The sequence below is a fragment of the Lipotes vexillifer genome, unplaced genomic scaffold (assembly GCF_000442215.2).
Source record: "Lipotes vexillifer unplaced genomic scaffold, Lipotes_vexillifer_v1.1 scaffold474, whole genome shotgun sequence".
Lineage (NCBI taxonomy): Eukaryota > Metazoa > Chordata > Mammalia > Artiodactyla > Lipotidae > Lipotes > Lipotes vexillifer.
In genome coordinates this window covers 2,430,446-2,455,625 of record NW_006772385.1, presented here as the reverse complement: position 1 = coordinate 2,455,625, position 25,180 = coordinate 2,430,446, and the positions used below count along the sequence as shown (strand labels likewise).

At 41.2% G+C, this 25,180-nt stretch overlaps 2 protein-coding genes across 3 annotated transcripts in view; one reads left to right on the top strand and one right to left on the bottom strand.

The window, feature by feature from the left end:
* Nucleotides 1–11,990, top strand: part of DMTF1 (cyclin D binding myb like transcription factor 1) — a 43,175-nt gene extending 31,185 nt beyond the window's left edge. The window contains exons 10-17 of one of the 2 annotated variants that reach the window (XM_007447472.1): nt 1,100–1,328; nt 2,548–2,699; nt 4,227–4,436; nt 7,129–7,214; nt 9,903–10,058; nt 10,602–10,979; nt 11,556–11,703; nt 11,856–11,990. In XM_007447472.1, the coding sequence (XP_007447534.1) occupies nt 1,100–1,328; nt 2,548–2,699; nt 4,227–4,436; nt 7,129–7,214; nt 9,903–10,058; nt 10,602–10,979; nt 11,556–11,703; nt 11,856–11,965 (1,469 nt within the window). In that variant the 3' untranslated portion in view covers nt 11,966–11,990. The remainder of the gene's footprint in view (nt 1–1,099; nt 1,329–2,547; nt 2,700–4,226; nt 4,437–7,128; nt 7,215–9,902; nt 10,059–10,601; nt 10,980–11,555; nt 11,704–11,855) is intronic. The other variant, XM_007447471.1, reaches the window with a different exon arrangement.
* A 987-nt stretch (nt 11,991–12,977) lies between these two features.
* Nucleotides 12,978–25,180, bottom strand: part of TMEM243 (transmembrane protein 243) — a 21,017-nt gene continuing 8,814 nt past the window's right edge. Inside the window, exons 2-4 of the mRNA XM_007447470.1 lie at nt 16,046–16,096; nt 14,880–14,984; nt 12,978–13,583 (exon numbers count right to left, since the gene is read on the bottom strand). Of these exons, the coding sequence (XP_007447532.1) occupies nt 13,461–13,583; nt 14,880–14,984; nt 16,046–16,096 (279 nt within the window). The 3' untranslated portion in view covers nt 12,978–13,460. The remainder of the gene's footprint in view (nt 13,584–14,879; nt 14,985–16,045; nt 16,097–25,180) is intronic.

The following is a 25,180-nucleotide window of genomic DNA, read 5'->3' as shown; positions in this document are numbered from 1 at the left end:
CAGGAATGGGAGCTTTAGATTTACAATGGGACCCCAGAGGTTCTTGTAAGACACTGAGGATAGAACCCCTTTTGTGAGCATAATGGAAAAACACTGTGCCATTCCCTGATTGCCAGCCTGAGGGAATGCTCTGCCTGTTAATTTGCCTTGTTACTATGTATCATTTTGGATCAGGAGTTTTCTCTTTGGACCACGCCATGAGATGGCAGTCTGAGTTTCCCCTTCCTTTTTTGCCATGCTAAAATAGGAGAGCAGGACTTTGTCTTGAATCCATGATATCCAGAACTGTGCCTAGCACATAGATATTCAGTGTATATTTGTTGAATGAATGCCTGAAAGGCAACCACATAGCCTTTTTGAAATTTTCCAGAAGTTTTCAGCTACTAGTAACAAAATGGAAACAGAGTGGATGACATTTTTAAGAGGTTTTCTTTTTTTTCCTGCTTTTCTGCTTAAGCTTTTCTAAGAAAAAGACTAATAGGAACATGTGATATTATTAGTGGGATCATGGGTTCAAAAAAAATAGAAATATGTGTGATTACCAGTCTCAGACTTATATTTTATCACAGTAGCTTGGGTTGGGGAAAGGAAATGGTATAAACCTAGTTTTTATTTTTACTGAAATGGGTGGGAAGCCATAGGTATTACTCTACTTGTCCCTCCTCTTTCACTCCTGTAAATAATGGTCTCTATTGAGCTTATTACTTCACTTCTGCAGAGCAGGGAATCTTAGGTGGGACTAAGAAAAAAGTATGAATTTTTGTGTCCATCAAGCCATCAATGGAACACTTCCCAGTTAGGACTTAATATAACTTGAGAAAATATAATTTTTTCTAGCTATGTTTTGAGTAGTTTTTCTTTCCTTAAAGAGTCAGTCAGTGCTTTCTATTAGGATTCTATATTTTCTTTTGTAGTACTAAGAACTTTACTGGGTTAGTAACTGTCTTAGCAGGTATATGCAGGATTTCCATGTTTCATTCAGAAATAATTCTAATACTACTGCATACTTCCCATCAGTCTCTTGAAATACAGGGCTGAATCTGATTTGCAAAATAAGGAGAAGGTAGCAGTGGTAGTCTGGATGATTTCCTTCTTTCAGGGAAGTGGACTGAAGAAGAAGAAAAGAGACTTGCAGAGGTGGTTCATGAATTGACGAGCACTGAGCCAGGTGACATAGTCACACAGGGTGTGTCTTGGGCAGCTGTGGCAGAGCGAGTGGGTACTCGCTCAGAAAAGCAGTGTCGTTCTAAATGGCTCAACTACCTGAACTGGAAACAGAGTGGAGGTACTGAGTGGACCAAGGAAGATGAAATCAATCTCATCCTCAGGTTTGTGTCCTAAATCTTTTAATAACAAAAGCTGCTTAATTGCTGTGGCTGTCTAGATTGGCTTTCCTCTTTTGGTTTCCATAGATGCCTAATGTCTGAAAAGCATCCTTTCCATAGAGAGCCACTGTTTAAAATCCTAAATATTTCATATTGAGCTCTTTTTTGTTTTGTTTTGTGTTTGTTCCTTTTTTAGTGGATTTAGTGCTCGTGTAAAGTACCAGATTGAAGGCGTGGAGACTGAAGTCCTCTCTATATCTGCAGAACAGGTATGGCACAGGCAGCGGCAGTGCAGCTTTTCCACTGTCCCACCAATGTGCCTCAGTCCTAGCCAAGAGGGACCATGTTGAGGGTAAGAGGGCTATCAGTCTCCATGCCCTTCAATCTTTGGCTACTATGCTAAGATTGCCCAGTCTACAGTTACCCCACACCTTCAAATTGGACCAAATTAGATACTTCCATTTCATACACATCCAAAAATAGCTTTAAGACAATCAATCCCAAGTTTATTTTTTACATTAGTTGGCTTAACCATTAAGACTCAGAAACTCAAATAAGCAAAAATACCAGCAAGAAAATATCTGAGACACTTAAGTAGTAGAAGCTGCTTTTGTGGCTACACCCTCTACTGAAAATCAAGATCGTGACAGTTAAAACTAGAAAACAAATAGACATTAAAACCCCAAATTTAGTTGTACTATTTTGTATTGATTGTGGTTTTTTGGGGTTGCTGCCTGAGTATTGTTTTTATCACTTTGTTTTGAGTTTTGTTTTTAATATAGTTTTTTCCAGCTAGTCATCTTTATAAATAGTTCCTTTCTAAGTAATTTTATTTTACAAATGGAAAAGCTCAGATCTAGAAAATAACTTATTATAACACACTATAAAACATTGTAGAACACTATACAACTAAACCTGTCCTTATCTTATTCTAACCTTTAGCTATTCCCTTTCCTTCATGGTGCTTCATCTAGTTCTGACCATTTACGGTACGGCCCATTGGTGGTACCATTAACAAGGCTGCTACTGTGATGTTTCATAGCTGTTAGCTGTGGAAGCAGGTCTGCATTCCTGCAATCCATCCTTTCCTATGTACCTGAACAGTAGCATCTCAGTGACACACCCTGCCATTCCCTTTATTGCCAGTGCGATCATCTGTAGTTAGAGGAGGGTTCTTATGGAAAAACAAACATCTAACAGATGCTTATTTTGTAACTTGTAGGATAGCAGAGCTTGATGTAGCTGATGAAAATGACATAAACTGGGATCTGTTAGCAGAGGGATGGAGCAGTGTCCGTTCACCACAGTGGCTTCGAAGTAAATGGTGGACCATCAAAAGGCAAATTGCAAACCATAAGGATGTTTCATTCCCTGGTAATGTATTATTTGCTTCTTAAGTCCTTCCTTTGTCTTACCGTATTTAGTCCTCAAGGAATTAGAGGTTAGAAGTTCTTTGCCTCAGCTGAAGAGATATGAATCACAGTAGGCTTTTACTTCAACCTCTGCCCTATGTCTTTGGGTAACTGTCTTCCCCTGAGAAGAGTTGATATGATTTATAATTCTCAAAGCACCAAAGGTAAACTATACACATCGGGCTTCCCTGGTGGCGCAGTGGTTGAGAGTCCGCCTGCCAATGCAGGGGACGCGGGTTCGTGCCCTGGTCCAGGAAGATCCCACATGCCACGGAGCGGCTGGGCCCGTGAGCCATGGCCACTGAGCCTGAGCGTCTGGAGCCTGTGCTCCGCAACAGGAGAGGCCACAACAGTGAGAGGCCCGCGTACCGCAAAAAAAAAAAAAAAAACTATACACATCTACACACATTCTTATCCTTTCACATAAACTATGAAGAGGAAATAAATTTTAAATGTATATTTTCACTGTATACAAAGATGTAAGAACTTACATTTAAATCAACTTTTACGAATTGAATAATTTCAAATAACTAGGTTAGAGAAATTCTGTGATTTATTTTGTAGAACAAAAGCAAATTTCTAATTTCATTTGTTATGTAAATCTAGAGATCTTAGGTTTGCTTAAGTGAGATATAGCATACTTTCCACTTCACTGTCTGCTTTGTTCTTAGACACGGAACTAAATTGTACAGTCTGTATGATTTAGGTAATCAGATTCCCTCCCATTGGTCTAGTGCTCCAACTTCCATTTTTGCAAAGGAAAATTAAATGCTGAGGAATTTGGCTTGATGAAAATGTGATTTTTTTTCTTTAAATACCCAGTTATAAATTTATTTTACACTTCAAAAATTACAAATTCTGGTATAACCAGGAGAGTGAATGAATACTAATGTAACATGAACCCAGCCAGATTGCAGCATTACCTGAGAGGATTGATGTAGTTTATCATGATTAGTAGAGGAGTTGGCTTTCCTGTACAATTCAAGGCGGTTGCATACTGTTTGGAAAAGCTCAGCTGCTACTCTGGAGTTGTAAGTTAGACTCACAGCCAACTGATTATGTTCTTGCAGTGGCTAAAAAGTGCCCAGGGTTGGGGGAGGGAGAGTAGTAGACTATTCATTGCTGAATGAAAATAAGTTAATTAGCATTACCAATATTCTCCCTAAATAATAAGAATTTTATCAAGAAGTCCTAGCATATAGAAAATGTCTTATTTCCATGTTCCTTACAATGGCTATTAATTCACCTTTGATGGCAAAAACAGTATCACGTTATGAATTTTTAAAATCTCTTTTGACGGATGTTTCCAAAAATTTCCAGACAGGTTGTAGTTTTTAAATATTTTTATTGTTATTTTGGTAAGATCACATATCCAGTATACAATTATTTATTCCAAATACTTTCCCTCCTTACCCCCCACCTCCCTTGCTGCTTAGATGGTGGTCTGTCGGAGAATCAATGTTCTTTTTGTCTACCCATCTCCCTTCAGTCTTGATAAAAGGTCTTAAACAGTTACATGAGAATCAAAAAAACAACCCAACGCTTTTGGAGAATAAATCAGGATCTGGAGTTCCAAACAGTAATTCCAGTTCCAGCGTACAGCATGTTCAGATCAGAGTTGCCCGCTTGGAAGACAATACAGCCATCTCTCCAAGCCCCATGACAGCCCTGCAGATTCCAGTCCAGATTACCCATGTCTGTAAGTAACCTCCAGACTCCATGCTATTTGAACTATATGATTTCGTTAATGGCTATGACACCTTTCAGTCTTCTAGAATGTTGACAGAAATTTATCCAAGTTGAGAAATTAAAGGAGATCTAAGGCATTTTTTGTTTATTAGTTTGATTAATATTTGCACAAAGGATGAATGTGTGACAGGAAAGAATGATAACCCACTGCCCAGCCATTATAAACCATTTTAAATCATCTTACTTTCTAGGTGTTATAAAGAATTAATGGTTAATAGAAAACTACCTAAAATACAGTCAACTAAGCAAAGAAAGAGAGTCCCTAGGATGGCACATCATTTGTAGTAATTCACCAGAAGACACACAAATGAAGAATGGACTTGAAGTCAAATGTAGAAGACATGGGTTTTGGTGAGGTTGAAAAACATTTTCTTCAGAGAGTAAAGAACCAGTGTCCTACGGGAACTGTTTTGTTTACCCCTGTCTTTTCCTTAGCCTGTGACATTTTTTTTGTGCTTAATGAGATGAGAGCCCAGTGATTGTTATAGGGAGAGGAAATTTATTTCCTAAGATCTAAGCCAAGTTGATCTTTCTACCTTTCCATTAGAGAGGCACAGAAAAGGAATGAGGATAAAATTCTCAGAACCATATTATTTTTCACTTTTACCTCACTTTTTTTCCCCTACATAACGTTATTTGCCTATGGAAAGGCCATTGCCAAGAGTTTATCAATCACTTGGTGTTATTCTCAATCAGGGGATTATTGGCATTTTAAGTGAGACAGTTCTTTCTTGGCAGGGATGTCCTCCTGCACACTGCGGGATGTTTAGGGTCCCCTGACCTCACCCACAAAATGCCAACTGTGCTTTCCAGTCAGTATGACAAATAAAAACAGCCTACAGATTTTCATATATACTCTATGATCCCATTTGAGAATCACTGGGCCACTTATTGGCATTATTAACACTGTATTTCTGGGAATTCCATGGCGGTCCAGTGGTGAGGACTCCATGATCTCACTGCCCAGGGCACGGGTTCAATCCCTGGTCAGGGAAATAAAATCCCACAAACTGCACAGCACAGCAAAAAACAAACAAAAAACAAACGGACAAAATAAACAAACCTATATTTCTGATGTTTAAATTAATTATGCTTGTCTTATTCTTAAAGTTCTAATTTAAATTTGGTTATTCGCTTTAGCTTTCTACCAGTGCAGTAAAGCATGAAGAATTTATTTTCTCTAGCCCTGCTTGTTTTGTTTTGTAATCTTGAGGATTGCAAAGCAACTGAAATTACTAGTCCACCATAAATGTGAGAGCTACTGTTGGCTAAAAATATTTTGTGCATGGAGAATGTTACAGTTTTCCTTGGCTATTGGGAAAATAGCAAACGTTTCATAAATGGTACCTTAATATCGTATAATTTAATTTCTTCCAGAAAGAAATGTGAGTATAGTAAGAGTTTTACAAGACACCCATTATTATTGTCATTTGGGCTAAAATCTCACGATTGTTTCTTCCTTTAGGTTAGAGGTCAGGGATTAGCAAACTTTAGGGCCAGAACAGTAAATATGAATATATTAGGCTTTGCAGGCCACATAGATCTCTATGGAATTTTCTATTTTGTTTTTAAACAATCCTTTAAAAATGTAAAAACCATTCTTAGCCTTGAGCCACATTTGTCTCCAGCCATAATCTGCTTACCTTTCATTTAGGTTATTTATCTGAAATCACTTCAAATTATTCTAGGTATGATCTTAAGAATCCATCAAATAGTAAGAGAACTAACATGAATTCAGTGCATTTCTTTTAAACTGAGAAGCATTATAGTCAGAATAAACTAACGTTATACATTAAAAGTCAATTTCAAATCATTTTTCACATAGATTTTACCTACAGGTGGGAATGAAAGCACCAAAAGAGATTACATTTCTTCTCATTAGCCCTAGTTCTGTATAACCTTGAGCAGACACTGATCAAGTCTGAGCCTCAGCTGACATATCTGTAAAGAGATTTATACTGTCTGATCTCTGAAGTGCTATTTAGTCTCCCTAGTACAGTCATCTGAAACTATATATATTTCATGTTTCTGATCCTCACAGCAACTATATGAGGTAGACAGGGCAGAAAGAGCCTCTGAACATTAGTTTGGGTTAAAGTAAGTTATTTGCCCGGGTTTACATTGCCAGAAGTGATGTCACTACAACTAAAGCCTACAGGACACCTATATATTCCAGACATCTATACTTCTTACCAGAACGTCCAGGAAAACTTATTTTATCAAGTTCCTGTCTCTTTGCAGGTTAGCCTTAGTGTATTCCTCTTACTTCCTAACATTAGAAATATTTTATGATCTATAGCAGGGGTTAGCAAATATTGTCTCTGTCATAGCTACTCAACTGCCCTCGTAATGCAAAAGCAACCGCAGAAAATACATTAACGAACAGGAATGACTGTGTTCCTATAACACTTGATTTATAAACACTGATAGTGGGCTGGATTTGGCTGTGGGTCATGGCTGGCTGACCCTTATATCTGTGCCATCCCAGACAAGTCCATTAGATTTCCTGTCTCTTGTAAGAAATTTAAATGACTTCGGGTTTCCAGGCAAATTATTCAACATGAGATTGCCCTCATAATTAATTGAGTACACTAAGAACATTTAAATTTACAAAGTGTTTATTGTCCTTGTTCTTACCACAGCTTCAGCAGACTCCCCGGCTGCTACTGTTGACTCGGAAACAATAACACTAAACAGTGGAACGCTACAGACCTTTGAGATTCTTCCAGTGAGTAACTACTTTAAAAGCAGATATTGGCCATTTTATGCATAAGAAAGATCAGTTGGTATCAGTTTTAGAAATGTTATATAAGCAAATGAAATGTAAAAATTAACCTGATTGTCATTAAGTGTAACTATATCCATGACTTTGAAAGCCAAGATGGTTAGAAGACAACATAAATCAGACTTCCACTTTTATAATTCGTCTTTTTTTTCATCTGTATATAAACCAATAATATGTTCTTTTTAGAGATGAAAATGACAGTGCTAACAAGTAGGGTACATGCTATGTACTTTTATTGAGTCATAAACAAATATATACTCAAAAAGTTCATATTCATTATTTGAGAAAATGTTTATGGAATGAATTATTTAACAACAGTCAGTAAACACTACTAGCGCATTGGGGGATACAGGATTTAAAAGTCCTAGTCATAAATGATACAGCCACTTAGGCAAAGAATCTTGCAATCCCTAAAAAGGTTAAACATATAGTAATCATATGACCTACCAATTCTAATCCCAGGTATACCTAAGAGAAGTGAAAATATATGTCCACATAAAAACTTGTACATGAATGTTCATAATAACTAAAAAGCAGAAACAACTCATATGTCCATCCGCTGATAAATGGGTAAATAAAATGTGCTGCAGCCATACAAATGATTATTTGACAGTAAAAAATTATGCTACCACGAGGATGAACCTTGAAAATATTATGCTAAGTGAAAGAAATGAGACATAAAATATATAGTGTACGACTCCCATTATCTGAAACGTCAAAAATAGACAAATCTGTAGAGACAGAAAACAGATTAGGGGTTAACTATGCTAAGAGGTTTTGGGGAGAGTTGGGGCATGACTGCTAATTTAAATGTAATTCCTTGGAGGGGTGGTGATGATGAAAAGAAAAATGCCCCAGTTCTTTCCCTTTTTCTAAAATAGGTAAACCCAGAATTATTAGCTCATTTTTCATGAAGAATATATAAAGTATATTTTATTTAAATTATGTCAAGATTTATGTGCTGTGAAGAACATAAGGGGTATTAGTGCAACAGTTTATTTATCCTATCCACAGCGAAACCTCATAGGAATGGCCCACCTAGCAAAAGGTTCTTTTGTTGTTGTTGTACGCGGGCCTCTCACTGTTGTGGCCTCTCCCGTTGCGGAGCACAGGCTCTGGACACGCAGGCTCAGCGGCCATGGCTCATGGGCCCAGCCGCTCCGCGGCACGCGGGATCCTCCCGGACCAGGGAACAAACCCGTGTCCCCTGCATCGGCAGGTGGACTCTCAACCACTGCGCCACCAGGGAAGCCCCAAAAGGTTCTCTTTTGGATCTCCTACTAGGCCACTTGCTTAACTTAAGCCTCGGTTTCCTAATCCATTTGTCTCCAAAATAGGGATGTGTAAGAAGACCACTTGCCATAGGTAGAAAACAACTTCGCTTTACATTTTCTGCCACCTCACCCTCCCTTTCCCCCGGCCTAATAAACAATATATACACATATATTTAGGGTATGTGTTCAGGTTTTAACTTACAGGGTCACAATCAAATATTTAGAGACTCTTATTTATAAATAAAACATGATAATAGTGCCTCAGCTTCAAAAAATTATGAGCCTTAAATGTATTTAAGCATATTAAATAAAATACATGTATATGATGTACATGTATTTATTATACTGCCTGATCATATGTGATTAATAAATACAACCTTTAGGAAAACAGCTAGCTTTCACTTTTATAGAGAGGGAGGGGAAAAAGTGAGTTGAGTCCCCAGTGTGTGCCAGGCACCATCACAATCATTTCTAATCCTCAACAAACCTTTCTATGAGAAGTAGCTACGATATCTGCTTTAGCATTACAGAAACCTAGATTCAGTGGGTCAGTCAGTAGCCAGGAGAGCTGTTGTGGCCTAAGTCCACAAGACCACATCAGACTAAAGAACCCAGCCTATATGACTTTAACTTCCAGCTCTATTCTAAGTGCAAAAACTTTTCCTTCAGAGTGTTAGGATAAACCAAACTCAGATTATCACGTAGAAGCTTATGGTTGTGAAACGTGTGTTGTTGTTCAGTAGTTTTGTTACACTTTCATAAAAGATCTCAAAAGATAAACGTACTGTCAGTGAAACAGCTTTTCAATTAGAAGTTTTTTCTTTCAACAAACACTAATTGCCATTTCTATACATTTTCTCTGAACATAAAAAAAATTTCCTAAAATTATACTATGAAAAAAATCTATTCAAGTAAGTAAACACTGCCATAGTGCCTTTTGGAAAATGTGAAGCTTTTTTAACTGGGAGACTGCTAGTTTTTATGTGCTACACAGAAGGGATAAAGAGGGGAGACGAGGCATGCTGGATTACTGTGCTAGAAACAGTGGCTTATGAGGCCATGTCTTGGACTGAAACAGATAGCTGAGACCAGACCATAGACATACAGGGAGTGAAGAGTAGGATCAGGCCTTTCCTCTGTTAAAGCTGCAGGCCAAGAAATGACTTACAACAGATAAACGGTCCAGAATATTATACCCTTCATTTTATTATTTGCCCCTCCCTGATTGGTAAGTACATTTGTGGCTAGTAAATTAAAGTCCCCGTTTTGGATGTAAAGCTAGACTTAATGGGTACTAAGTGTACTTACTTAGTGGTTTGATGCACCTGTGTTGATCTTATTTTTCTTCTTCCTTCAGTCTTTCCATTTACAGCCCACTGGCACTCCAGGCACCTACCTACTTCAAACAAGCTCAAGCCAAGGTCTTCCGCTAACTCTGACTGCTAGTCCCACAGTAACCCTGGCGGCTGCTGCTCCCGCTTCTCCTGAACAGATCATCGTCCATGCTTTATCTGTATGTCACCTTACATAAATTCCTTGATTTTTCTAGTTTCTGTAGAAAAGACTCGCTAACTGATAAGTACCACCAGAGATGGACTCATGTGCCTTCAATTACAATATCTTGGGGGAGGGGGAAATAAATTTTGAGCTCCGTTCAAACACTTTAGTATCAATACCTGTTAGGGACCAGGATTAGTTGATACAAAATATAAGAGCCAATACTAATGTAGTCCATTTATTTAAACAATTCTTCCTACCACTGTTGTCCCAGGAGTAATGTTTTCCACCTTCACTGGGGTACATCCCTCGTTCCCTGGGTCTCCTTACATGACATGGACTTCCGTTAGGGGAAAAGGGATATTACGAGAGCAGAGGCCCCACTGTGTAAAGAATAGGGGTTCTAGAAAAACAGTGATAAGAACACTGAAGTTCCAGAGGTCAGAAAGAGGCATGGAGGGGACAATAGGGTACCACTTATAAATATAATTTGTTGTCTATAACTTTAGTCTGGTGGGTACTTTTTCATTTTGCCACTGATCGTTTTAACATTTTATAGCCAGAACATTTGTTGAACACAAGTGATAACGTCACAGTGCAGTGTCACACACCAAGAGTCATCATTCAGACAGTTGCCACAGAAGACATCACCTCTTCCATATCGCAAGCAGAACTGACAGTGGATAGTGATATTCACTCATCTGATTTTCCTGAGCCTCCAGATGCCCTAGAAGCAGACACTTTCCCAGATGAAATTCATCAGCCTAAGATTACTGTAGAGCCATCGTTTAATGATGCTCATATATCCAGATTCAGTGACCAAAATAGCACAGAACTGATGAACAGTGTTATGGTCAGAACAGAAGAAGAAATCTCTGATGCCCACCTTAAACAAGAGGACGCACCCTCCCCTTTAGCCCGGGCTTATGTTACTGAGGTAAGTTGCACTTAAGGAAACAGCCTTAAGCCTCAAACCTGCAGTTTGGGAAAAGCCTAGAAATCATTTATGAAAAGATGTCCTCAGTACCTCCTATTTTCTTTAGACACACAAAATAAAGCACAGACCCCTACCTGACCTGAAGTATCATTCAACAAGCAGTGTTGCTCTTACCACAATTCCTCACTAAGACCTTTCCTTCTCCATCCGCTGTAGACTGAGAAATGTTTGTTGGAACCCATGGAAGCATTTTCCTCAGGATGGTTTGTAACAGGTCTTTGTGGTTCAGTTTAGGAACCTCATCCCACAGTTACAGCATTGTTTCTTCTATATTCAGGGTCTATAACTGAATTGGTTCTTTAAAATTATTTTTTGCTAGTATGTAATACATTGGAGTATGAGGTTATTACTTTTGTCCATTTTAAGACCTTAACTTTGATTTCTTTTAATTTTAACTTTAAAGTAGGATAATATTTGAAAGTTAAGTCCCTTCAAGCCTAAATGTGTTTGGGGACTTAAGGAAAACTAATAAGGAATATGAGACAGAATCTCATTTTTTTAATTATTATTACTTAGGATTTAGGGTCTCCTACCATAGAAGAACAAGCTGATCAAACAACAATTGATGATGAAACGATACTTATCGTTCCTTCACCACATGGCTTTATCCAGACATCTGATGTTATAGATACTGAATCTGTCTTGCCTTTGACAACACTAACAGGTACTGTAACTCCTTCGAGTGCCTGATAAATCTTAAGGTGGAAATCTTCTTGTTAAATTTTCACTTTGGTAGAAGAACACTTACTCTAAATTCTTGACATGGATTAGAGGATATATACATTTAAGATTAACTTGAAACTTATCTCATTACAGATCCCATATTCCAACATCATCGAGAAGAATCAAACATCATTGGATCATCTCTGGGCAGTCCTGTTTCAGAAGACTCAAAAGATGTTGAGGATTTGGTAAACTGTCATTAGGTAATTCTTAGAAACAGGTAGTTCAGGCAAAGAAGCCACACTTAATTACAACATCTCCAAAGAAATAGGAGCAACCCCCAAGAGGCTTAATTTACCATTCCTCTGGCTTTTAAATAGCTACAGTGCCCAAGCCACATACAGTGTTGCTGCTATGACTTTTTACCTCCTTTAAATATATCATCTGAGGTCTAGTCTTATGACAGTGTAGCTGAGTGGAGCGCTGGGGTCTCTCTTAACTGTAGAGATCCTAGTGATTAGTGTTACTTGTCAGCAGGGAATTTCATTCACTTTAGCTGAGAGAAGTTTAAAATCACCAAAGCTTAACTACTGTTTTAAAAGCAGTAATATTCATCTCTAAAGATCAGACATGGCACTCTATGCAGTCTCAAATAGGCCTGTTTATATTTCAGAGAAGTTACATCACCATGGTCTAGAGCTTACCAGTGACCTTCTCCACAGAGCTTATCTTCTAAGTAGTCTGAGACTTGGGGTGTGGTGGTTACTTTTGGTTTACCCATTGCTGGCAGTGGGAGCTGATTTAGGCCGGGTGAAGAGGAAAGCATTAAGAGAATTAAGAAAATTCACTACAGGCTTGTTTGTTTTAATATGGATGAGAGTAGGAAGACAAAATTCATGAGAAGCTAAGAGTTTTCACCCCCTCAGAACCCACTGTCATCAGTTTACAGAGTTAGCACTTTGAAGTAAAACTAAATGGGAAAGGAAGTAAAGTTGCCTATCCTATGCCATGACTTTTATTACATGTCTTGCTATGTAAGTTACCCAGGAAATAGTTGAGGAGAGGATCAGAGTTTGCCGTTCACTTAGTGCATTAACTGATGGGGGTTTGATATAACGTCTCCCTCTCAGGCAATTTAAAAAAACAAAATTTGCTTCTGTAATGAAAGGAAACAAATCAAGAGTCATTCCTATACCAGAGAAGGTTAAGCCAAAATTAGCCTCTAGGGCTTTAATGAATATGACCCCTATAGAAAAGTCAAAAAAAAAACCTGTATAAATTATTTTATTTATTATTGTAATTAGATTTACACAATCAAAGTTGTCTTTTCACCGTCTTGTGTTTTTTGTTAACGTGAAATTGTAGTTATAAGCAAAAGTTGGTTGCCTAGGGAACAATAATTGTATATTCAGTTTAACAGAAATAAAAGAGTATTTGTCTTAAAATGCAAGATTGTTTGTTATATAGCCTTTCGCCATGCAATTCCATTATAAAAAATTTTAATTTAAAAGTGAAAATGACTTGTGCTGTTTGAGCTTTAAGGGGGAATGTTTAAGTGCAACATCAGCTCCTTAAAGAAAAAGCAAAGTGATCTAGGATATGTCTCCCCTGCAAGAGGGAATTTAGATTTACAATTAACATGAAAATCATGTATCAGACTTATGCAGGAGATTGATTGTTCAGCATACCTTACCCAGTTCTTATTCAAGTCCAAATATAGCTTTGAAGAGACCTGGTAAGTATTTCTCCTTGGCAGACTCACTTTCCCACATCATGGAAGTACAAATTCGCACATATACATAACATGATGATAGAAAATAAGATATAGTAAATTAGGTTTCTAAATTTCGGTTCTAAGTCTCCTTGTCGATACCAGTAGATCTAAAAGAAGAAGAATCAAATAAAAGTTTAAGTAATAGCACTGGGCTGAATATTAAAAATTTAAAATACAACTAATTCTTTTCCACTGTGACCAATTTCATCCATATATACTTTTTCCCCCTGAATTTTGAGACTAATGCAGCCAGAATTTTATTCTTATTCTTTATAATTCCAGTGATACCAACTGAGTTTCCATATCCAAGACCATACTTTATTCTTGCATTCTCAGTTAACTTTGTTCAATGTTTAAACCAAGAGTCCACAGTCACTTGGCAGGTCATCCAAGAACAGATATTTTAAATATATTTGAGTAAAACGTACAGCTCTTTTAGGTACTGGAAGGGAGGACAACTTTTTAATTCCTTTAACTTATTCAAACTGCCAACAAAACTAGGGCTTTACACGTGCATATATTTGGTTTCAACTAGATCACTGTCAGTCACTTCTGGCTTTCGGCTGGGAGTGAGAGGAGAGCATCTCTGGTAGCTTTTTTCCCAAGGCTCTCAAAGTGGGATGGGCCAATTCTTCCCTCAGGTCATAGGAATATAGCAGAATCAGTGAGTTTGAATCTGGGAAATGCCCTCCGGTTTACCTTTAACTCAGATAAGCCCATTATATTTAAACCTTATGTGAGTCAGAACAATTATGTTTAAGAGTTTACTGCTTTAATTCTGCCTCTCCTCAAGGGAAATGAAAACAACAGCCAGCTAATGAAATGACCGAACACTTGGCAAATACCCAACTGGGAGTCCACCACCATCTTTATTTCTTTACCTAAAAGAAAGGCTTCTTCGTAGTAAAATTGAACATTCTTGTGAAAAAGGTACAACTGCAGCTTTAGGTTTCCAGAGATTTTGGTGTTAATTACTTTCATTTGGGGAGATAAAGCTCAAAGATTAAAACAAACTAGTTTTGTAATTATTAGAAACAGAGGAGTAAATGGCATTTCCCAAAGCCTGTTGGGCTTTGTATGTAGTTCTTGAAGGAAGATGAATTAAATACATCACATCAAATCTTTGGCGACCTAAGTCCTTTTTTTTTTTGTTTGCTGTCAAGGGAGCGGAGTTTCATTTTAGGGTTACAAGGTTACAACTCTGGGATTTAGGAGCAAAGTAAACTCAGATTCAAAAATAACCCTGCAATTTAACGTTGAGAATTGTGACATGCTTTGGGGGAGAGGGGTGGCATATAATTAGAGACACCCTTTTATACAGATAGTCTACCAGAGCTGGGAGTTCTGCCCTAGGCACCTTCAGCCCTCAAAGATACTGAATTTAAATTCTAAATAGTACTCACAAGTATGCAGGCAGTAATACTACTCAAAGAGATGCAGACAGCAAAAAATATATTCAGCGGTTTTGGAGGTAGTTGAGGGAAAACAAAAGCACTGATCAGTGTTACCTGTATGAAGAGAAATTATGTCAGGCCTCAGGAGTAATTCCAAGACTTGGTTAGACTGGCATTTAGGCAATGTAATAGTATAAAATGCTTCACATTGTAAAATGATATCTACCACCACGTTCGCCTTCTGGAATGTTAATATTTAATAAAATATTAAAATACCTTCAACTGTGTTATTTCTTTTAGTACTACTTAATCTTCCTAACCTTTTCCTCCTTTATGAGAGGAGACAAACCACCACAGAACAGTAAAACTAGCCAACCTCAAAATAACCTCTTCATCAAAGATTAGATAGCATTTAAACCTCATCCCCAGGATTAACGACTATACTTGAAAAGTTCTAAACTTTTTGTTATTTTGAATACTCCAGCAAAAAAAATAACCAAAACTGTTTTTGCTTAACATGAAAAACTCTAAAAAGAAGGTTTCTAATATCCTATAGTTCTCTTTCTACCTTAGAGATATATATATATGTAACATTTTACCCATTCTTTTTATTAAGAAGTCATGGAAACAAACTTCACTAAAATTCTCTTATATTTAATGAAAATGTGCCAAAGAAATGTCATTCTCAGACTGGGAAATGTAGCTTTGTTTTATTTTATTGTGATAGCACCAAGCTGTAGTATACAGGATGAAAAATTAAAATCTTTTAAAACCAAAGGATAATGAACATGCTTCAAGAACAAAATAAAAGTAAAGGCATTAGCAGAAATGGGGAAGTTGTGGGTTATGTACAGAAGAGAGGTACTGGTAGCCACTGACATAGTACAGATTTACTAGGCAAACCCAGAAAACCAAGTTATTTGATTTGTGCTATTTCACCTTCAGCCAGGGGGAGAGAGTGGAAATCAATTAGCTACTCCACTTACCAAGTGCAGTTTTGTTTAAGTGTCAACAAAATTGAAAGCATTACTTTACCTATGATTGGAATATTTCACATGCTCATGTACTGGCCCCTTCTAATTTTTTTTTTGTTTTTTTGGAGAGCTGATTGAACCACAAAATTAAGGTTTTCAAAACTTTGGCTAAGAGCCTGGGTGAGACACAAAGATACTTACTAGAATCAACAAGGATGTTAAGCTGCCAACAACTAAATTGATGATTCGATCCTGAAAGAGAAAAGAGTTTTTGAGCCATATGATAAACCCATGGCACTTTAGAAAGATACAATGCAAGGCATTATGGTGTTTTAGAATGGAGGAACCAGGATCCTGCCCCTCTGAGCTTCACACAAACAACTGCCAGAAGGGCAGAGTGTACTGAGCCACCAGAGTAGAGAAGGTATTTGGGGAAGATGGACAACTAACTGGAGAAGTCTTCTGGTTTTTATTTGGCTGCGCCAGGTCTCTTAGTTGTGGCATACAGCACGTGGGATCTTTTAAATGCGGCACACGGGCTCTCTTTGTTGCAGCATGTGGGACTAGTTCCCTGACCGGAGATCGAACCTGGGGCCCCCTACATTGGGGGCATGGAGTCTTAACCATGGACCACTAGGGAAGTCCCTGGAGAAGGTTTCTTGAAGGGACAGGACATTTTTATATTAGGGCCTTTTGAAGACTGGGAAGGCCTGGATGGGGAAGGGAGGCTTACAAATAATCCACAAGCTGCTGGGAACAGTATGAGCAGAAGCAAAGGGACAGGAGCACGGGACGGCCAACCGAGAGCCTTGGTGAGAACAGTAAGAAACCAGGCTTAGATGATGTCAAGTGCCATCATGAGCTTGGACCTATTTGTGATACATCTTAAGTGTCCTTGCTTAATGTAATCTAAAAGTAAATGCAACATAGAATCATCTGAATGAGAAGCCTGGGGTTCTACCCATCGAGATTTCTTGTTACTCCCATCCCTACCCCAACCAACTCCAAAGAATGGTTTGAAAAACTGATCTGATCCAATCCTGATTTTACAGGTTAAGGTAAATTTAGGTCCAGTGAGTGTTGTTAAATTATTTGCCTAAAATCATACAGCAAGTTAGAAGCAACTCTGAAATAGGATATCTAAATCAGGGTCACTGGCTAGATGGTTTCAGTTACAGGAACTAAAAGTTAAAGTATCAGTAATATATAAATATTAGTAGTATATACTGATATTATATGTATAATGTGTATTAGGTTGATAGAACTTATTTACGGAGCTTACAGAATAAGGTGGTAAGGGTTTAAGACCTGATGAGGAAACACTACTTTATGGCCAATGAGAATATCAGGTAATCTTAGTTCTGAAAAGTCAAAGCTGAAGTCTTTAAAGAATCCATCTTCAAGACTGTTTTGGCAACGTCTGAGCAAAGAACAGCAGGATATAGAATGTGAGCAGTCAGAAAACAAAAGCTCAGAGACGGGAAGGGCACAGGAACCTGCATTTCCAAGTTATCTGCTTCTAAAGATAAGAATCCAAAGAAGAGCCAGGCAGGCAAAGCTGGGAGGGAAGAGTGAAGCAAAGCCAAGTATATCTGGTGTCTCTGACCTCACCAGGGATAAACCACACTCCAGACCAAGGCCACTGCAATTCAAATGTTACACAGGACAAAGGAAGCTGAACTACTCCAGCCACACCCTTACTAAACTTGAGGGCTCAGAACAGGTCTTATCACCACATCAGCTAGATAAGACAACACAGCAGACACAAGAGTCTGAAACTGGGACCATTTGTTAGGCAAGAGACCCAGGGACAAATCACTGATCACTGTTAACGTATTCCCACACAAGACAAATGTGTACTTAACATAAAATGTGTTAACAGACAATCCATTTATGAGAACCCCATTGTTTCTGCCTTGTGAAAAAGTTTCAACTCAACTCTTCTGGTCTATTCTAAGAAGTCAAGAGTATTTGCTCCCATCTCCTTATGAACTCCAGGTATTGGCAACAGTCTGTAAAGGTGTGCGCATACCTCACAAGAGCTCTTACCAATAGAAAGAGGCCAGTGAAGAGGTTCAGGTGAGAGGTAGCCAACATGAATCACTATTCTCCAAATGGTACAGCAAGTCTGCCAAGCAGGATCGAAATGGGGAGGGGAGAGGAGTATAATGGTGAACAGATGGTGCCTACGCCAAAAGCTTTTGTATATCTTCTAAAAAATCCTGGGGTGAAATGATACTATGACTATTTTACAGGTGGCCACACAGGCTCCGGGAAATAGCTTGCCCAAAATCTCAATGCCAATAAGTGATGGAAACAGGATTCAATGCAACAGCAGATTCCATTTATACTTCTCAGTGAAACAGCAGCCTAGCATGCTAACTGCTGGTCTAGACAGAGATCAAGTTGCAAAGAGCACCCCTATTAGCAAAGTACTACAGTAAATTGTTTACCTTTCAGGAATGAAGACTTCCTCGTAAGTGGCTGTTTTAGATCGCTGAACTTATCCAAGGAAGGCTAACTGGTTTCAATCATTTATGAAAATATATCTAATCTTTAAAGAATACTTCGCTGCTTGCCTTCTAGACAGTCCACTGTCTAGAATCCCAAATCATCTTCATGAATATCAGGTATTCTATTGTTAGGATACAGTCTCTCTGGGACTCCCAAGATGGGACAAACTATTTAGAAGACGGCAGAACTGTTTCTCACAGGGTCTCCTTTCTCCAAGCCAAGGCCTTGGCTTTAGGCCTTCTGCTATTGAAGTAACCAGGAATCCAGACCAAAGAAATAGCAGAGCTAACTCTGGAAAACCTCCTACTTCCTTCTAAACTCTTGCTACGCAGAGTGGTCTGTGGCCCCGCAGCACCGGCACCACATGAGAGCCTGTAAAAAATGCAGAACCTTGGGCCTTGCCCCACATCTACTGAATCAGAATCTACATTTTAACAAGAGCCTCACATGATCTGTGTGCACATTTAAATTTGTGAAGCACTGCTCTAAGGTTTAGAGTCTAAGCTAAACCATTTTGAATACTGCTAGGTTCAAATCACAGAGTGGAGACCCCTCTCCAGGCCCAGAGCTCATTCTTCAGGGCTTTAGCAGCTCCCCCTGCTTCCAGTCTCCAAAGGTAGAATAATAGAGAATAATTAAATCACCCGTTAATTACCATTTCAAAGGGCAGTGTTAGAGCTAATATGCTCCAAGTCAGAACCAGAGTTATCTCCATATCAGAAGCTAGTTTATATTAACTCAGTTACTCTATGTCTCACAAAAACTAGCTGTCTCCTCCCCAGTTTTATTATTGCCCTATTTCCATCTAACAAAACCATTCTCCCTACCAGAGCTTTACACTTTGTACTGCTGCTTATTTTCACTCCCCAAGGAAGTCCAGCAGGACCAGAATCAGCCTTAATCTTTTTTTTTTTTTTTTGCGGTATGCGGGCCTCTCACTGTTGTGGCCTCTCCCGTTGAGGAGCACAGGCTCCGGACGCACAGGCTCAGCGGCCATGGCTCACGGGCCCAGCCGCTCTACGGCATGTGGGATCTTCCTGGACCAGGGCACGAACCCGTGTCCCCTGCATCGGCAGGCAGACTCTCAACCACTGCGCCACCAGGGAAGCCCCAGCCTTAATCTTCACCCGCAGAGATGACAGGACAGGGAATTCGTTGTCTTCCCACAGACATCTACTCAGCAACAGGCTGAGAGACAGTCTTACCTCATGTACATGGATTTATGTATGTGAACACTTGAACATTAACAACATACATACACAAACATATATAGTTTCGAGAGGGACTCAGCATATATTACCTCTTAAGGCATTTATTTATTCACTTAAACATTATCTCATTTATCTCAATAAAGCTGAAAAAACAATTATCTACTATATCCCAGGTGCAAATACAACCGCAAATAAAACCATCTCTACCCTCCAGAAGTTCACACAACACAGAGAGCAAGCGGGCACGAAGGAGAAAGGAGAGGTATCTTGGGCAATCAGGGAGAGATGATCAGAGAAAAGTCAAACCTGGAGGAGGACGACTAGCAGGTGAGCAAGGAGGAAAGAAAAGGGGGCTCAGAATGAAGCGACTCCACAAAGACCCCGGGGAGAAAAAACTTCAAGAAGCTGCAAGGATAGCCAGTGGGAAGCAGCCGCACGGCACAGGGAGATCAGCTCGGTGCTCTGTGACCACCTAGAGGGGTGGGATAGGGAGGGTGGGAGGGAGGGAGATGCAAGAGGGAGGGGAGATGGGGATATGTGTATACGTATAACTGATTCACTTTGTTATAAAGCAGAAACTAACACACCACCGTAAAGCAATTATACTCCAATAAAGATGTAAAAAAATGAAGCTGCGAGGGAAAGGGCTGGGATGCGATGCACAGGTGGAGAGAGCAGCCTGAGCCCAATAGAGGCGAGTCTGTCTTCCTTTGAAATGGGGAAGGAGAAAAAGATGGTTGTGCCTACAATGTGTCTGTACCTGGGATGAGAGAAGGTTAACTCTGTGAAGCAGTAAGGAATACGTTATCTCCATTTACCAATGAGTAACTAGGTTCAGTCAGACTGATTTGCCCAAGGTCATACAGCCAGATAAAGTCTCCTATTCAATACTCTTTGCAAACCGCAAGCCAAGTGAGCAGTTCAAAGGGTCTAAGAATCCTTAGACTAATACATATGGGCCCTGAAATGAGAGTTAAGAGACCAAGGTTCTCATCTCACTGACTAGCTAGGTGACTTCAAAAGGATCCCTTAACCCATCTGGATCTATCAAATGAGAGGACTGGGCTGATATCTGGTCCTTTCCAGTTTTAACAATTTATGGTTCTGGATCATCAGCTTCAGGCTGCACCTGGGCCACAGTAGAAGGCCTATTCCCCGGCAATCAAAAGGCACAGGAGCCCCCCCAGATTGCTTGGTCAGCCATTAACCAGCATCCTGATACAAAACAAATCTCCAAATTCATTTCAAATGCTCCGGTGGTTAATGGTGGTTCTGGGAACATCCCAAATAACCAAAAGCTGGCATTTGTCCTCAGGAACCAGGAAAAATCCTGGCTCTGGACAGCTTGGAACACTAATAAGTAAAATCATGCTTCCATTTCCACAGTAATTTATTTTGCCTGCTTCCAAAATGGATCTAAAGCTTGGGCTATCACAGCAAAACCCTAACCCATTCAAGCAACAGTAAAAAGAGCATGGCAGGGCTTCCCTGGTGGCGCAGTGGTTGAGAGCCCGCCTGCTGATGCAGGGGACACGGGTTCGTGCCCTGGTCCGGGAAGAACCCACATGTCGCGGAGCGGCTGGGCCCGTGAGCCATGGCCGCTGAGCCTGCGCGTCCGGAGCCTGTGCTCCGCGACGGGAGAGGCCACAACAGTGAGAGGCCCGCGTACCGGGGGCAGGGGGAAGAGCATGGCAAAATTCCTAAAGGGATCTGGGGACTAGAAAGGAGTAAAAGGATTTACAAGGAAAAGTCTGAGTAAAGAAAACTTTTCTAAGTTCAAATGTTAGTACTAAGATTCCTGGCAGCCAAGAAGGAAGTACAATGGGTTTCAAAGCTCTCACTAATGACAGTAAGCACACTGCATCATTAGAACAGGCAAACCTCTCCTGGGTCTAAGAAGAGTTTGTTGCACGGGTCTAGGCAAATGCTGGGAGGCAGGAAGTGCAGCTACTTCATACATAATTGCTTCTTATATTGACACGTAAAAATAGCTGAAGGCATAATGTCCCCAAAAGAGTAAGATGGCGGGCTGAGAAGTGGGATGGCTGAAATGCCACACACCCAATTTAACTGCTCATCCTTCAGAGCGCAGCTCAGACATCGCCTCCACTGTAAACCCTTTCTGGACAGCTTCCTTGGGCACTTCTCAGGACGGGAGATGCCCCTGCCTCAGGGCTCCCGGGTCACGTGGCCCAGACTTTACACTTATGGATTCACTGGCTGTCTCCTCCATTAGGACTGGCAGTTAATTAACCATGGGGGAAGGCAGCCGGGAGCCTGGCACACTGCTGGCCGGTGCTCTGTGAATGATGCTTAAATAACAGAATCATAAATGGAAGTGACCGACGGCATTCTCCTTAGAGCGCCTCTTACCAGGAGAGGCTACTCACCACTCATCCGGGGCCTGACTTGTCAGAAATCTCAGCTTCTGGTCAGAAGACAGCTTGGCCTCACTGGTCCAGGACAGGCACGCAACACCACCGCAGAAGCCACAGCCTGGCCCTGCAGCCCAAGAGGCCGAGCCCTCACGGTGCCTCCCGGGCCAATGACCCCATGGTAATACCAGGAGTAAACCATGGGCACCTCCAGGTCGGGGTTTCCCAAACCAGAGGACAGAAGCCCAGCTACTCATTTCCTGCCACAGCAGCAAGCACTAGTTTCAGAGGCACGACAGCAACTCCCGCCCAGGAGCCGGTCCTTCCGCAGGGCTGCTCAGCACTCCCAGGGAGAAGCCATGCAAAACAGAAAGCTCCTTGCGGGAAAGGAAAACCCTGCATGGACAACACCACGAGAACATTCCCTTACACGCCCTGGGGTGGGCGGAGGAAGACTGAGAATTCCAGCTTTGTGTTACTTCCACCTTCCTCTGCGACTCCATCAAAGTCCTCAGACAACATCACAGGCAGCCCTACAGACCCTATCTCTCCCCATGTGCACTCCAGGTCAATCTTCACCCTCCGCACCTTCGACTTCTCCGTCAGCCACACCACCACCCCTTGAAACCCATTCCATGTGAGCAAAGTACTTCCTGGACCACACAAAGAGTTCTCCCGTGCCCTGGACTTCCCCTGCTGCCTCCGCCTCTCAACTTTCTCCCCAACAGAGCCTGTGCCACCCACATACTCATCCCAGGGTCACTGGGCCAGGAAGGAGTCAGGGGGGTGGAGGGGGGAGGGTGGTGGTGGGCAAGGCATTTCCTGCTCCCCGGGCCGGAATGAGATGGCAGTTTTAATAATATCCTCTGCTGTGGTCTGAAAGTTTGTATCCCTCCAAAACAGGTAGTTGAAATCCTAATGGCTAATGTTGACAGCAGTAGGAGGTGGGGCCTTTGGGAGGTATGTAGGTCATGAGGGTGGAGCCCTCACAATTGCGATTAGTGCCCTTATAAGAAAGGATCCAGAGAGCTCCCTACCCCTTCCACCAGGTGAGGACACAGACAGAAGTCTACAACCCGGAAGAAGGCCCTCATCCAACCATGCTGGCATTCTGACCTGGGACTTCGAGAACTGAAAGAAATGTTTGCTGTTTGTAAGTCACTCAGTCTGTGTGGTATTCTGTTACAGCAGCCCAGACAGACAAAAACATCCTCTATTTTTAAAATGTATGTCCCTGGCAGTCTCATGCCAACTTCTTCCCTTCCTCTTCTCAGCAAGCTCAGTTACTTCAGCACCCGTTCTGCCAAATCCGTCTCCTCCAACCGTCTCCTCCACCTCCCCTGAGCCTGGTCTTCCCCGGCATCCACTGACTAGATCATTCCCAATCTGTCACACCACAGACCTAACCTGACCATGCAGTTGGCAGTTTCAGCAATGCCCAGAGCCTCTCTGGTGGATGTGTTCATCTGCTCTTGATGCTTTGAAAACCCAGTCCCGAGTCACTCCCAAACCCTCAGCCACTTCCAGGCTCTGGTGCTAAGCCTTGCTGTGAAGCCTTTCAACTACCCTACCTGTTAACTGCCAGTTTACTTGTCTGTCTCCTCCTCCACACTGTAAGACCTGGGAGGCTGAGGGCCATGTCCTCCTTGTTCACTGCTGGGCTCTGGGCCACTGCCCATGGCTGCAACCCAGCCCAATGCTGCACTCTCCAAGCTGTGTACCCCACAGGGCCTGCGTCCACCCAGAGGCAGGAGCAACTCTGTCTCACTCAGACAAAGCCAAGCCACGCAGCTGTGGGAGCTGCCACTACCCAGAGTGGAGAGATTCTTCTTCTGAATCTACAAAGGTGCCACCGTACCAGTGGGTGGGGGGACACCGGTCATTTCCTTCTGCCAACCCTCTAAATATTCCCAGCATATATGAGATATTCAAATATTAGCTGAAAAAACAAACTAACTGTGTTACTACAAATTCTTGTATTCAGCTGGGCCTTCACTGTATTTTCATGGCCTTTTATTTTGAGTTGACTTTCGCAGTCGCTCTCCAGGAAGTGGTTTGAAGCTCCACCTCCACTCAGGTTCCCAGTCTCACTCTTGAAGCCTGTCCGTCAGCAGACATCTTTACAAAAAAAAAAAAAAAAAAAAAAGATGCTGAGAAAAAGAAGAATTCCCCCTGCCCCCCATTTCCACTCCTTCCAGCCTGAAGAGGACAGCCTGTTCCTCTGCCAATCCTGCACCCATTCCCTGGCCTTATTAGTTATCTCTGTCCTCATATCTATGCTGAATCTCTCCCTCATGGAGTCCATCTCTGGCCCCAAAATCTCAACCCCTCCAACATCAGAACAGCCTTCCCTCCATCCTGCTTCCCACCTTGATGTTTGGCATCCATTCTCCACCCTTTTTACATGCTTAGCGTGAGGAAGTTAGGAACGAAATAAAACAGGGTAAATGAAAAGTGACCAGAGTGGAGCTGGGGGCTATTTTTAAAAAGGAGGTCAAGGAATCCTCCTGTTTGAGCGGGGACCTTTTAAAGAAAAAGGAACGAGACATGCAAGGATCTAGGAGAAGTATACTGCAAACAGGGCAGTGCAGCAAGTGCAAAGGCCCTGAGGCAGGAGTGAGCTCGGAAACTGGAAGACAAAGTAGGCTAGGATGACTGAAGCTAGTAAGGAAAAGAAAGGGAAGAGCAAGGATTTGTGTAGTGCCTTTCTATCCTCCTTATAGTACATATATGCTCCATGAGAAAAGATGCCCTCTCCAGCACACGGCACATGTCCCAGGATGCAGTACACACACAATTAAGCATTGAATCAAAGCACACATACATGCACACTCAACAACCTACAGCCTCCAGAAGACAACTGTACTTAGTACAGCACTCAAGGCTCCTCCCCCGGCCCAGGCTTTCCTCTGACCATCCCTCCCAAGTTCTAGAGTCTGCCTGCAATGAACACTCACAGTTCCCTCCCCCTTCCCGGCACTTTCCTGCTCCCACCTCTTCAACACAGTTGGACCTCCTGCTTGGGATTCCCGGTCACCTCCTCCTGTCAAATCTTACTCCTGACTCTGGGTCTAAAAATCAAAAGCAGTCTGACCTGATGTCCCCAGTAGAATTGTCCCCTTCCTCCACGCTCCCTGGCACTTTGCTCCTCCTTTCATTAAAGGGCTCGACCCCATGTTCATCTTCCTTGTGCACAAGATCTTCAGGTCCCTGAAGGCAGTGATTATCTTCTCTTG